Raw genomic sequence first — 14041 nt, forward strand, 5'->3', positions numbered from 1 at the left:
CAATGACTGGAACGAACTACAAAAATCTCTGAAACTGGAAACACTTATCTCTCTCACTAGCTTTAAGCACCAGCTGTCAGAGCAGCACACAGATTAATGCACCTGTACATAACCTATCTATAATTTAGCCCAAACAACTACCCCATCCCCTACTGTATTGATTAATTTATTTTGCTCCTTTGCACCCATTATTTCTATTTCTACTTTGCACATTCTTCCACTGCAAATCTACCATTCCAGTGTTTTACTTGCTATATTGTATTTACCTCGCCACCATGGCCTTTTTTTTGCCTTTACCTCCCTTATCTCACCTCTTGCTCACATTGTATACAGACTTATTTTTCTACTGTATTATTGACTGTATGTTTTGTTTATTCCATGTGTAACTCTGTGTTGTTGTATGTGTCGAATTGCTATGCTTAATCTTGGCCAGGTCGCAATTGTAAATGAGAACTTGTTCTCAACTAGCCTACCTGGTTAAATAAAGGTGAAAAAAAAAAAAAAAAAAAAAAAATAGTAATCACCTAGATCACAGGTGTCAAACTCATTCCACGGGGGGCCGAGTGTCTGCGGGTTTTTCGCTCCTCCTTGTACTTGATTGATGAATTAACATCACTAATTAGTTAGGAACTCCGCACACGCTGGTTGTCTAGGGCTTTATTAAAAGGAAAAACCAAAAACCTGCAGACACTAGGCCCTCCGTGGAATGAGTTTGACACCCTGACCTAGATGACCCACCCTAGTCACTATCACGCCCCAACCAACATAGAGAATAACAGCTCTTTATGGTCAGGGCGTGACACTTCCTTCCTTTTTTTTTTTTTACACACTTTTATTTATTTTACTACGTCTGTGTTTGTTGTACATTTTTTGGCACCAAACTGGTGGCAGTTGTGAAAAAAGGCATTAGTTGGAAGAGTTATAATGCCATTGTTGGATAGATGCTTTTTTCATTAATTAGTCTATTTTCTCTTGAGCCATGTATTCTATCCACAAGAAACTCATGGATAATATGGACACAGATATAAAAAAATTAGCACTGTATATGAATTCATTTTGATATATTACCGAAGATTCCTTTAACTTTGGTAAATTACCAGTAGCTTTGCAACCCTATGCTGACCTAAGCTCCGTTTTTTTGTTTCCCCCACTGGTGTTTAAAGGGTAGGATTGAGGGAGGCTAAGCTGATCCTAGATCTGTGCCTTCGGGCAGTTTTTACTGGGGGTGTTTTAAGTGCTGCTGTTGTTGAGGTCATCTGTTATGGAAGCCAGGGTCAGCCGTTTGTCTTTGGAGTTGCGGGGGGGGGGTCATTTTGGGCTGGCCATAACCAACTCATCAGGGAGCCACAGACGTTTCTCTCTGTCTCCAGTCAGGAGTTCTCCACAGATGGTCTTGTTTTGCCATTGCAGTAAAAAAACAATACGGTCTGCAGCTAAMGCTTTAAACTACACTTTGAGTGTATGACCAGTGCTGTTGTCTCCTGCAGGACACTGGTGATTGGGGGGGCTGGTTCCCTCATGCTGGACCWGTATGGTTGGGAGAGTGTGTTCTATGTGTCTGGTCTACTCTCTGTCCTCTGGGCGTACTGCGTGTGGAAATACCTGCTCAAAGGGGAAGGTAAGGCGTGCGTATGTGTTCTGGGTTTATGAGCAATGAGAATATGCATATCTAACTGAAAGTAAACACATTTGCTAGCCATCTGTTCCCATTGTTGTCATGAACTTCCTCTGAGCTCCACACTGAGCTCAGACTTTCCTCTTTCTCTTTCTTTGTGTGTGTGTTTGTTCCAGGTCCTATCATCACATTGGAGTCGCTGGGTCGTGGAGGGCCCCGGCCCAAACTGTCCAGGAGACACTGGCTACGTCTCTTCAAACAACCTGCTGTCTGGTGAGATAAGGCCCACACACARTCCTCTCTGATCAGCTCACTTCCCTGTAGCTGTTTCCGTCTCGCATGAAGGCTTCATTCATATCCTCTGTGCCTGTCTCTATTGGCTGTTATTTATAGAACCCCATGCAACYGATCGGCCCTGTTTACAATGACAGRAATCATGTCTTGTCTGGTTGGTTGATTTTATTTCCTGTAATGGCTAAACCACACCTTGATAGGAAAATGAACCACTGAACAGAAATGTCACTGACTGTGTGGGTGGGGGTTGGTGTGAGCATGGATTTGCAGCACGGGACTGACACCGTTCAGTTCTTGAATGAGCGAAACTCAGTGGAGAGAAAGCTATTTAAACACTCTGAAATAAATGTACAATGAACATACTGACATTGCTTGTTTTTATGTTGCACAAGCACATTAATATAACTGTAGTGGTGACCCATACGTAAGTTTTTACAGCCAGTAAAAGTAGGAACTGCTGTGGAATATTTTCCGAGCTTTAAAATGATGTAGCCTATGAGTCATAGAAGTGGTACACTAACTTATTTCTATGTGTTTTCTCTCTCTCTCTCGCTCTCTCTCTCTCTCTGTCTCCATTATCCTCCCTTTAGTGCTGTGATTATTACGCACCTTTGCACTGCGAGCACCTTCTTCACACTGTTGTCATGGCTACCGACTTACTTCAAGGACACCTTCCCTGATGCCAAGGTAACTTGCCCCCTCCATCCCTCCTCTTCTCCCGACCCATCCCTTCGGAAGACAAGACAAAACAGAACTTGAAATGCCACATTGGAGTTCAAGGTTGGAATGGCAAAGACAACAGACACACTTGAAAGTGTACATACGAAAYGGCTCAAAGCGAGTCAGACCCCCCTGCATCTGACAGACCCGTGTAATACCACTGAGTAAACCAAGAGAGGGCGCTGTACACATGGTGTAGACATAAAACTCTGCTAGCTAAGGAACTCGGATGTTCCCCAAACTTAGATGTTCGCCAAGTTGGATCACTGTCTCTTAAAAAACGTATGGGTTATTAATGTCGTACATGTCTGAGGTAATATCAGTGTTCTTGGTGTTAAATGTTATGGTGTTCTCCCCGCAGGGTTGGGTGTTTAATGTTATCCCGTGGTTTGTGGCCATCCCCTCTTCTCTCTTAAGTGGCTGTCTCTCTGACCACCTTATCAGCCAAGGTAATGCCAGAGATATCAACTATTTATCATCAGGAAACAAATGAATGTTTTACTTATCAGTCGAAGTTGGTAGGTACCCTTATACGATTGTCAAGGTTTTTAACTATTGCTCTGTCCCACATCTCTCTCTCTCTCTCTGTCTCTTTCTGTCTCTCTAGGGTTTGACACTGCTGCTGTGAGGAAGCTTATGCAGGTATTGTAGCTTGTTTCCGATTCAATGCCAAAATTGGCATTACTGGTTAACTTTAGATTTGCCTTTCCCTCTCCTTGTGTCCTGGTCAGTTCTTCTCCATGGGTGTGTCCAGTGTGTTTACCCTCCTGCTGTGTGGCACCACMACCTTCCCCRCAGCTGTGGCCTTTGTCTCTGCCACCATGGGCCTCACCACCTTCAGCCACAGGTACCGACGCTCGTCCCCAAATCCGCTCCTAGGCCTAGCCCCTARACCTAGTGTCTATCATCTAGGGCCTGACCATATTCAGCCACATGTACTAACCCTTGAAGGCTGCGCTGTTTGGATCCTGGAAGTGTACAAGGATGTAAATGATAAATGCAGGATGTAGATAATAACCGACAGTGGAATGGATCATATAAACGTAATCACCCCCCCCCCCCACAAGCGCCGTGCTTTAACAGCGACTATGTAGTTCCACTTATCTTATCTGTCAGTTTAATAGGGTTTAATATGTTCAGGTGACAAAGATAGGGAGTCTGTATAACACCTTATCTACTGAGGAAGAAAATATAGGGAGTCTGTATAACACCTTACATACTGAGGCAGAAAATACAGTTGAAGTTTACATACAGTTAGGTTGRAATCATTAAAACTCGTTTTTCAACCACTCCACAAATTTCTTGTTAACAAACTATAGTTTTGGCAAGTCAGTTAGGACATCTACTTTGTGCATGACAAAAGTAATTTTTCTAATAATTGTTTACAGACAGATTATTTCACTTATAATTGACTGTATCACAATTCCAGTGGGTCAGAAGTTTACATACACTAAGTTGACTGTGCCTTTAAACACGTTAGAATTCCAGAAAATTATGTCATGGCTTTAGAAGCTTCTGATAGGCTAATTGACATAATTTGAGTCAATTGGAGGCTTACCAGTGGATGTATTTCAAGGCCTACCATCAAACTCAGTGCCTCTTTGCTTGACATCGTGGGAAAATCAATAAAAATCAGCCAGAAAAAATTGTAGACCTCCACAAGTCTGGTTCATCATTAGGAGCAATTTCCAAACGCCTGAAGGTACCACATTCATCTTTACAAACAATAGTAGCAAGTATAAACACCATGGACCACGCAGCCGTATACCGCTCAGGAAGGAGACGCATTCTGTCTCCTAGAGATTAATGTACTTTTGTGGAAAAGTGCAAATGAATCCAGAACAACAGCAAAGGACCTTGTGAAGATGCTGGAGGAAACGTACAAAAGTATCTATATCCACAGTAAAACAAGTCCTATATCGACATAACCTGAAAGGCTGCTCGCAAGGAAGAAGCCACTGCTCAAAACCGCCATAAAAAAGCCAGACTACAGTTTGCAACTGCACATGGGACAAAGATCGTACTTTTGGAGAAATGTCCTCTGGTCTGATGAAACAAAAATAGAAGTTTGGCCATTATCACCATCATTATGTTTGGAGGAAAAAGGGGGATGCTTGCAAGGCGAAGAACACCACCCAACCGTGAAGCACGGGGGTGGCAGCATCATGTTGTGGGGTGCTTTGCTGCAGAGGGGTGGTGCACTTAACAAAATAGGTGGCATCATGAGGCAGGAAATTATGTTGGTATATAAGCAAAATCTCAAGACATCAGTCAGGAAGTTAAACTTGGTCCAAATGGGTCTTCCAAAGGACAATGACCCCAAGCATACTTACAAAGTTGTGCCAAAATGGCTTAAGGACAACAAAGTCAAGGTATTGGAGTGGACATCACAAAGCCCTTACCTCAATCCTTAGAAAATTTGTGGGCAGAACTGGAAAAGCAGTGCGAGCAAGGAGGCCTACAAACCTGACTCAGTTACACCAGCTCTGTCAGAGGAATGGGACAATCACCCAACTTATTGTGGGAAGCTTGTGGAAGGCTACCCAAAACGTTTGACACAAGTTAAACAATTTAAAGGCAATGCTACCAAATACTAATTGAGTGCATGTAAACTTCTGACCCACTGGGAATGTGATGAAAGAAATAAAAGCTGAAAGAAATCATTCTCTCAACTGTTATTCTGACATTTCACATTCTTAAAAAAAGTGGTGATCCTAACTGACCTTAGACAGGGAATTTTTACTCTGATTAAATGTCAGGAATTGTGAAAAACTGAGTTTAAATGTATTTGGCTAAGGTGTATGTAAACTTCCAACTTCAACTGTATAGGGAGTCTGTWTAACACCTTATCTACTGATGCAGACAGTATAGGGAGTCTGTTTAACACCTTGTCTACTTGGGCAGACAGTAACGTGTCTTGTTGTGTCTGTACTCCAGCGGCGTGTCTGTGAATGTTCAGGACCTGGCTCCGTCATGTGCCGGGGCTCTGTTTGGTATGTTACAGCAGTGGCTAATTTATCCACCTCTCAGCAGATTTGACTTTTGATTGAATATTACAGTCCTGTCAAATATTACAAATGAATCATGTATCTATTTTTCATTGCAGGTGTTATGAATACCTGTGGAGCCTTCTCAGGTAAGCAYGTTCACTGAGGGACAAACTAAAGCRGAAACATGAATCTTTCACCAACAGTTCCAGGATCAGTTGTGTTGTCCTTTCATGAGGTAGCGATGAATAAWTAATCGGATTGTTCTAAAGGCAGGACTTTGGGTTGTGTCTCTTGTCAGTCTCATTGGCTCCATGCATATTTCATACTGGAGTGATAATAGAGTTTGTGTCAGATAAATAATTGAGGGAGTAGAAGATGACAGTTAGGGCACCGTAGGGGGAAGGGGCGTTTGAATCCGTTTACTTATACCGCACACAACTGGGAATGGGAGGCTGAACTGTCATTGGTTGATATGATATGCCGTAGTCGGAAACTGCTCAGTTTGTGTGTGCATGTATTGTTTCCTAATGCTGTATTCCTCTGCGTATCTGATCGTGTGTGTGTGTGTGTTTCTCCAGGTGTGCTGATGGTGTATTTCTCGGGGTATCTGATTGAGGCTACAGGGTCGTGGGCATCTGTCTTCACCCTTATCACTGTGGTGAACCTGGTGGGCCTGGTCACCTTCCTGGCCTTCGCTGAGGCCCGCCGGGTCGACATTGACTCTTCCAAGGGCCACTACCACAACATCCACATCTGAGTCCCAACGTTGAGATGTGGYAGCAAGCCCTGGTCCCTCAACAACCACCTTTTTAAACCGAGGGGCCAAAACGGGACCAGGTCCCACACTATACACATCTGAGTCCCCGAAACAGGACCAGAACCTATGCCCATGTACCACAGAATGCACACTGGAGACTTAAATATAGAAAGAGAACAGCGAGAGCCTTGGTCTGTTAAATGTATCAAAACATACACATCAGAATTTGAGAAGTGAAAGAAGTGAAACAGTAGTGAAAGTGAATCCTAGATGTTAGATCATAGTCAGTGTTCTTCCTATATTAATTTAACAACTCTCAATTGTTTCTCTCTCTATATAGACATTTGTGGATTTGGCAATTTCAGCTTCAAGGTGTATGAAATCAAGCACACAGCCATGTCATCTCTGTAGACAAACATTAGCACAGTAGAATGGCCTTACTGAAGAGCTCAGTGACTTTCAACTTGGCACCGTTATAGGATGTCACCGGTTTGTCAAATTTCTGCCCTGCTAGAGCTGCCCCGGTCAACTGTCAGTGCTGTTATTGTGAAGTGGAAACGTCTAGGAGCAACAACGGCCACACAAGCTCACAGGACGGGACCRTCGAGTACTGAAGCACGTAGAAATCATCTGTCCTCGGTCAAGTCAAGTTCTTCCACACCGATCTCGGCAAACCATTTCTGTATGGACCTCGCTTTGTGCACGGAGGCATTGTCATGCTACATTTTCACTACCGAGTTCCCAAACTGCCTCTGGAAACAAAGTCAGCACAAGAACTATCGGGAGCTTCATGRAATGGGTTTCCATGGCCGAGCAGCCGCACACAAGCCTAAGGTCACCATGCGCAATGCCATGCGTCGGGTGGAGTGGTGTAAAGCTTCCTGCCATTGGACTCTGGAACAGTGGAAATGCGTTCTCTGGAGTGATGAATCACACTTCACCCTCTGGCAGTCCGATGGACGAATCTGTGTTTGGCGGATGCCAGGAGAACGCTACCTACCCCAATGCATAGTGCCATCTGTACAGTTTGTGGAGGAGGAATAATAGTCTGGGGCTGTTTTTCATGGTTCGGCCCTTTAGTTCCAGTAAAGGGAAATCTTAACACTACTTCATACAATAACATTCTAGACGATTCTGTCCTTCCAACTTTGTGGCAACAGTTTGGGGAAGTACCTTTCCTGTTTTAGCATGACAATGCCTCCGTGCACAAAGTGAGGTCCATACCGAAATGGTTTGCCCGAGATCGGTGTGGAAGAACTTGACTGGCCTGCACAGAGCCCTGGCCTCAACCCCATCGAACACCTTTGGAATGAATTGGAATGCCGAATGCGAGTCAGGGCTAATTCCCAACATCAGTGCCCGACCTCACTAATGCTCTTGTGGCTGAATGGAAGCAACTCCCCGCAGCAATGTTCCAAGATCTAGTGGAAGCCTTCCCAGAAGAGTGTAAGCTGTTATAGCAGCAAAGGGGTGACCAACTCCATATTATTGCCCATCTTTTCAGAATGAGATGTTCGACGAGCAGGTGTCCACATACTTTTGGTTATTTATATATATACAGTTGAAGTCGGAAGTTTACCTTAGCCAAATGCATTTAAACTCAGTTTTTCACAATTCCTGACATTTAATCCTAGTAAGAATTCCCTGTCTTAGGTCAGTTAGGATCACCACTTTATTTTAAGAATGTGAAATGTCAGAATAATAGTAGAGTGAATGATTTATTTCAGCTTTTATTTATTTCATCACATTCCCAGTGGGTCAGAAGTTTACTTACACTCAATTAGTATTTGGTAGCATTGCCTTTAAATTGTTTAACTTGGGTCAAATGTTTCGGGTAGCCTTCCACAAGCTTCCCGCAATAAGTTGGGTGAATTTTGGCCCATTCCTCCTGACAAGAGCTGGTGTAACTGCGTCAGGTTTGTAGGCCTCCTTGCTCGCACATGCTTTTTCAGTTCTGCCCACAAATTTTCTATAGGGTTGAGGTCAGGGCTTTGTGAAGGCCATTCCAATACCTTGACTTTGTTGTCCTTAAGCCATTTTGCCACCACTTTGGAAGTATGTTCGGGGTCATTGTCCATTAGGAAGCCCCATTTGCAACCAAGCATTAACTTCCTGACTGATGTCTTGAGATGTTGCTTCAATATAGCCACATAATTTTCCTCCCTCATGATGCCATCTATTTTGTGAAGCGCACCAGTCCCTCCTGCAGCAAAGCACCCCCACAACATGATGCTGCCACCTCCGTGCTTCATGGTTTGGATGGGGTTCTTTGGCTTGCAAGCATTCCCCTTTTTCCTCCAAACATAACAATGGTCATTATAGCCAAACAGTTCTATTTTTGTTTCATCAGACCAGAGGACATTTCTCCAAAAGTACGATCTTTGTCCCCTTGTCTTTTTTATGGTGGTTTTGGAGCAGTGGCTTCTTCCTTGCTGAGCGGCCTTTCAGGTTATGTCGGTATAGGACAAATTTTACTGTGGATATAGATACTTTTGTACTTATTTCCTACAGCATCTTCACAAGGTCATTTGCTGTTGTTCTGGGATTGATTTGCGCTTTTCGCACCAAAGTACGTTAATCTCTAGGAGACAGAACGCGTCTCCTTCCTGAGCGGTATGACAGCTGCGTGTTTATACTTGCGTACTATTCTTTGTACAGGTGAACGTGGTACCTTCAGGGATTTGGAAATTGCTCCCAATGATGAACCAGAATTGAAGTCTACAAAAAAAATTCTGAGGAGGTCTTGGCTGATTTCTTTTGATTTTCCCATGATGTCAAGCAAAGAGGCACTGAGTTTGAAGGCAGGCCTTGAAATACATCCACAGGTACACCTCCAATTGACTCAAATAATGTCAATTAGCCTATCAGAAGCTTCTAAAGCCATGACATAATTTTCTGGAATTTTCCAAGCTGTTTAAAGGCACAGTCAACTTAGTGTATGTAAACTTCTGACCCACTGGAATTGTGATACAATAAAATAATCTGTCTGTAAACAATTGTTGGAAAAATGACTTGTCATGCACAAAGTAGATGTCCTAACCGACTTGTCAAAACTATAGTTTGTTTACAAGAAATGTGTGGAGTGGTTCAAAAACGAAATTTAATGACTCCAACCTAAGTGTATGTAAACTTCCGACTTCAACTGTGTGTGTGTGTGTGTGTGTGTATATATATATATATATATATAAATAAGTCTGCCGAGACGTGCTTTTAAAGGGATAGTCGTTTGGCTCAATGTCTAATTGTATGGGAACAGCTAGCATGTCATTGCACTTAGTTGCAATGCACCAATCCTCCCTTCCCACCCACTACCCTTGCCACCACTGCTGAAAAAAATCCTAGGGGAACACTGATAGTGCTTCAATATTTGGATTTAAAGAACCATTCCTGCCATGTTTTTGGTTGTTTGAATTTCAGCCATGGTTGGGCCTGTTGGGCTGGGACTGTGGAGTAGCGGTCGTGGAAACAGTGACTGTGGTTAACAGTTCAAAGGTTCAGTATGACCTCAGTGTCTCCTGGTTCCACACACAGGTCTGTGTTTATGTTGGAGGAATATGAGGAGAATGACGTGTGGGAGTAGTCGGTTTGACGGTGGGTGCTCTACAGGTAACCCTGCCTAAAGTGCACGCACCGAGCAAGATGTGTGTTTGTGGCTGATGAAGGAAGCCCCACTCTGTGGAGACTATTGGGAAAGCAGACTAAAAGAAAAATAGACGGCTGTGTGAGTGGCATCTAATTAGGAGGTGACTAGTCACCCATACACCCACTCTGATGTACTGTACAATTTACCTGCCGTCGTCTGTCACCATGGTTACATGCTCGTCAGTGTGCTTCACTGCATTTTGTTTTGTCGTCGAGAGACTCTAGCCTCTACATACATTTAGCTAGAAGGATTTGTTTTATGTTCAATTAAGAAGGCCAAAGGTTATTACGTTTTCTTTTTTTTAATGTAAAGTTGATAATTGCATGATGTGCTCAAATAGAAATACCTGAATCATATTTTTTTATATTTTTTTTATGTATTTCATTTATACGGAAATTGATATCAATGATGTTGTCAATAAAGCATAGGAGACCTGTAGAAAGATGCCATGATGTATCATTTGAGAGTGGCCACTTAAAGGAGACTTTATGGATGCAGTTCCCCACAGCTGACGAGTCAGTCAACTGTCATGCCGTAGACGGCTCCCTGTTCGTTATGATTACTTCGGTCCGGACAGGATGTGACGTCGTCTTTAACACGTTAAGCTTTACCACCCACAGAGTGGTACGGACACAGTAGGGTGCTTGCTTCTCAGAAACAAAGGCCCTGATTGCAGTAAGGTTATGATGMGGTCAAACAGGATGACATTATGAATCGGTTATATTATGGCATTTTTGATTGAACATGTTCTTGTTACTGAATACATGAACAGTGTTGACTMTACCTGTAGAATCATATATACATTAAACGTACATATAGACCTGCTTTATACCTTAGGCCTTAGCATACAAAAGGTAACACACATGTTAGTGACCGGGTACTGTACAAAAGCTATGTCCTAGTTTGTCAATGTCTGAYCAATTTGTAGTCTACTGTTTTTACTTTTTTGTAAACTGAACACCCAACATTTTCGATCACAGAAGCTGACTAAGAGACGCCCTTATTCAAAAGCTCTTTCACTTCACTTGCCTTAGCTGATGATTGTTTGAAAATGCCTTCATTGCTTGTTTGATTTCTGTCACATCAGGTTYGGGGTCCAACCAGTAGTAAAATCAGTGAGTGAATTGAAATTCTAATTCAAGAATAGAAAAATGGCATCTCAATTAGGATTTTAAAAATGATTTAATTGGAATTTTGATGAACTTCAATTTCTCCAGAATAGACCCCCCCCTGTGTCACATGCTGCCCTTTTGTATGCTGATATGTTGTGTCATATCAGCCCATTGAATTAGAGCCAGGAACCATATAATTCTGATTATGTTTCCGCCACCAACATTTCACAAACGTGTAGCTTTCTGCAAAAGCATACTGACTTTTTGATAAGACAATGTAATATATATTAAATATCAAAAAAGATTTCAAAAGGTTTATGCAAAATAAATAGTATTCTATTGCTTAAAACATATTSTATTTGTAATCTTATTTTATTGAACTTGAAATAAATACAACTATTTTATCAACTGTAGTGAGTTGTTGGACTATTCCTTTCTGCCATAGAAAGTGACGTGGTTAGACTGTAAGATGTACTTTCACCTGCTACCACACAGGGGCAGCAGAGGGCTTAKAATCAAGAGTCACAAAGTAGCTCATTGGAAAAGGGCAGTACAATGCATGTTTTGTCTTACTTTAGAAATACAAAAAATGTAAGTGTGTGTTTTACGTATGTCTACAAGATGTCATATACTTATTTTGTTCCGCCCAATCAGACTTGTATCGTGGCAATTAACTTCAAAGATGTTTCAGTGGTGTTGTACTTTCTTGCATATCATACTTTTTGTACTCATTGCACACACCCTTGTGATAACGGATGAGCAATAGTAAAACCATCAAGCGTGCAACATGCACCTTATAGTGGGCATCATGTGCTCTCAGATCTCTCTGCCTCAGCTGTGGAGTGTATACTGGTACGGGCAGGTCTCTCCCATTTAACACTCCCCTCTCTTCAGGCCCAGCTCAGCCGGGACGTATGGGGTGGCACCATATGGCAGAACGCTATGTGCCATGTTGGCTAGCTGACACAGTCCCACGACAGCACTCTCACGGGACTAAAGGCTCAGGTTACCATGGAGACCGGTGGCTTGTGGCCGTCAACGTGGCAATAGATGTGGAGGAGTCAGAGACCAAGGATGGTTCTGGAGAATTCAATGGTTAACAGAATTAATCATTTGAAGGTGGCTGGAGCAGGGAGTTGCAGGTTTTTAGGTAATACGGTTGTTATAAATGTCTTACACTGATGATGACTTTGATGACTTGATTTCTGACCAATCTGAAGACGATATACTAYAGGTGCCATGAGAAAGGCACACAGGAATCGCACTTTACACCATGTCCCAAATAGTCTGAAACAGTTCCCTTTCCTTGTCTCCTTTCCTCTAAGACCTCTGATCTAATAGGACTTCACTGTCGTTGTAGTTACGTGGACAGGGGAGACGTAGAGCGGAACACCGCCTCCATTTTAAGAGTAGGCGGAGGGTCAGCCAGTCACTTCACGGTCTAGATGGGTAGATTCAAAAAGTCTCCTAATTGCAGAGTTAAAGCGGCACACAGACATAATCATGATGACTGGCCCACTGTTTAATTAGCTCCCATGAAACACTGTGGGGAGACGGGACAAGAGGAACCCCCCCCCCCCCCCCACATCTTCTGGGTTTCAATAGGCCTCGCTAGAGTAACCTACTATAGGAGGGCCCCGTCACAGAGCCAGAGATACATGTAAATGAAATAGCCCTATTAATTTGTAATTAACATCAAGTTAATGACAATGTCACAGTGTCACCGTCTCATGGGATATCCTTCCCATTGTGGCAGAGGGCCTACTCTACTGTATTGTCCCTCCCCCTCCTCACTCTCTCGCCCTCTTTCTCTCTCCCTGATCCCTCTCTCTCTCCTGATCCCCTGATCAGAATGCTAATTAGTGGAATGCGAGTTAACGACGTTAAAAGGCACAGGGAGTTTATTAGGACTAACTAACGACATAAAGACCTAGTTAACGACTGGGCATTGTGTTGTTGAGGATTAATCATTCACTGGTCATAGATCAGGTGTTAGAAGTCCTGAGGTCCTCTGAGAGCCTTTGTATTGGAACACCATTGACATGGTTTAAACGCTAATTGCATTGCGCCTGTTAGCCTGATGTTAGGGATTTTCTTAGGAGGTTCATTTTAGGCGTTGCAGCCTGATAGAACTAATATATTTTCAGTATAGCCTACGTCTATCAGACCTCAAAATGAGACCCAGATGCAGACAGTTCGAAGTAACAAACGTGTATTACWAAAACGGGGCGGGCAAATGACAGGTCAAGAGCAGGCAGAGGTCAGTAATCCAGAGCAGAGTCTGAAAGGTAGAGAACGGCAGGCTCAGGGTCAGGCCAGGCAGAATGGTCTGCCCTGGAAAGAGGAGATAGAGGGCTGTGAGACAGAGGTTTAATAGATAGATGATAGATGAAACATGGGATGTATATGGAGGGTGCGGGGCAACAGAAGACGAACAGCAGAGGGGCTAAGGATCTTGGAAATGGGGAAAGGGCCGATAAAGCGGGGGGAACGTTTGTGGGACTCTACCCCGGAGAGGCAGATTCCGAGTAGACAGCCATACCATCTGCCCAAGACGATAGTGGGTAGCTGGGGTCCGGTGGCGGTCCGCCTGTTGACAATACCTGAGCTCCTGACCGAGCTCTCTTCCAGGTACGCTAACAGCGGCGGACAAACATCTGGGCAGGTGGTATTTGGACCTATTCCTCTTGCTCCGGGAAGAGCGGGGGCTGATAACCCATGGAGCACTCGAAGGGCGAGGGCCCAGTGGCCGAGCAGGGAASGATGTAGCGGGAGTATTCCACTCACGCAAGTTGCTGGCTCCAGGTGTGTGTGGTTGGTGGAGACGAGGCAAGAGCCGTCTCCAGGTCCTGATTGGCTCGCTCCGACTGGCCGTTGGATTGGGGATGCAACCCARAGGACCGGCTGGCC

At 43.6% G+C, this 14041-nt stretch overlaps 1 protein-coding gene across 1 annotated transcript in view; it reads left to right on the top strand.

Moving 5' to 3' along the window:
- Positions 1-11544, top strand: part of LOC111978958 (voltage-gated purine nucleotide uniporter SLC17A9-like) — a 31739-nt gene extending 20195 nt beyond the window's left edge. The window contains exons 5-13 of the mRNA XM_024009210.2: positions 1488-1618; positions 1792-1888; positions 2500-2596; positions 2991-3078; positions 3237-3271; positions 3361-3476; positions 5567-5622; positions 5736-5765; positions 6198-11544. Of these exons, the coding sequence (XP_023864978.1) occupies positions 1488-1618; positions 1792-1888; positions 2500-2596; positions 2991-3078; positions 3237-3271; positions 3361-3476; positions 5567-5622; positions 5736-5765; positions 6198-6376 (829 nt within the window). The 3' untranslated portion in view covers positions 6377-11544. The remainder of the gene's footprint in view (positions 1-1487; positions 1619-1791; positions 1889-2499; positions 2597-2990; positions 3079-3236; positions 3272-3360; positions 3477-5566; positions 5623-5735; positions 5766-6197) is intronic.
- The last annotated feature ends 2497 nt before the right edge of the window (positions 11545-14041 follow it).

The sequence above is a fragment of the Salvelinus sp. IW2-2015 genome, linkage group LG19, assembly GCF_002910315.2.
Source record: "Salvelinus sp. IW2-2015 linkage group LG19, ASM291031v2, whole genome shotgun sequence".
NCBI classification, from domain to species: domain Eukaryota; kingdom Metazoa; phylum Chordata; class Actinopteri; order Salmoniformes; family Salmonidae; genus Salvelinus; species Salvelinus sp. IW2-2015.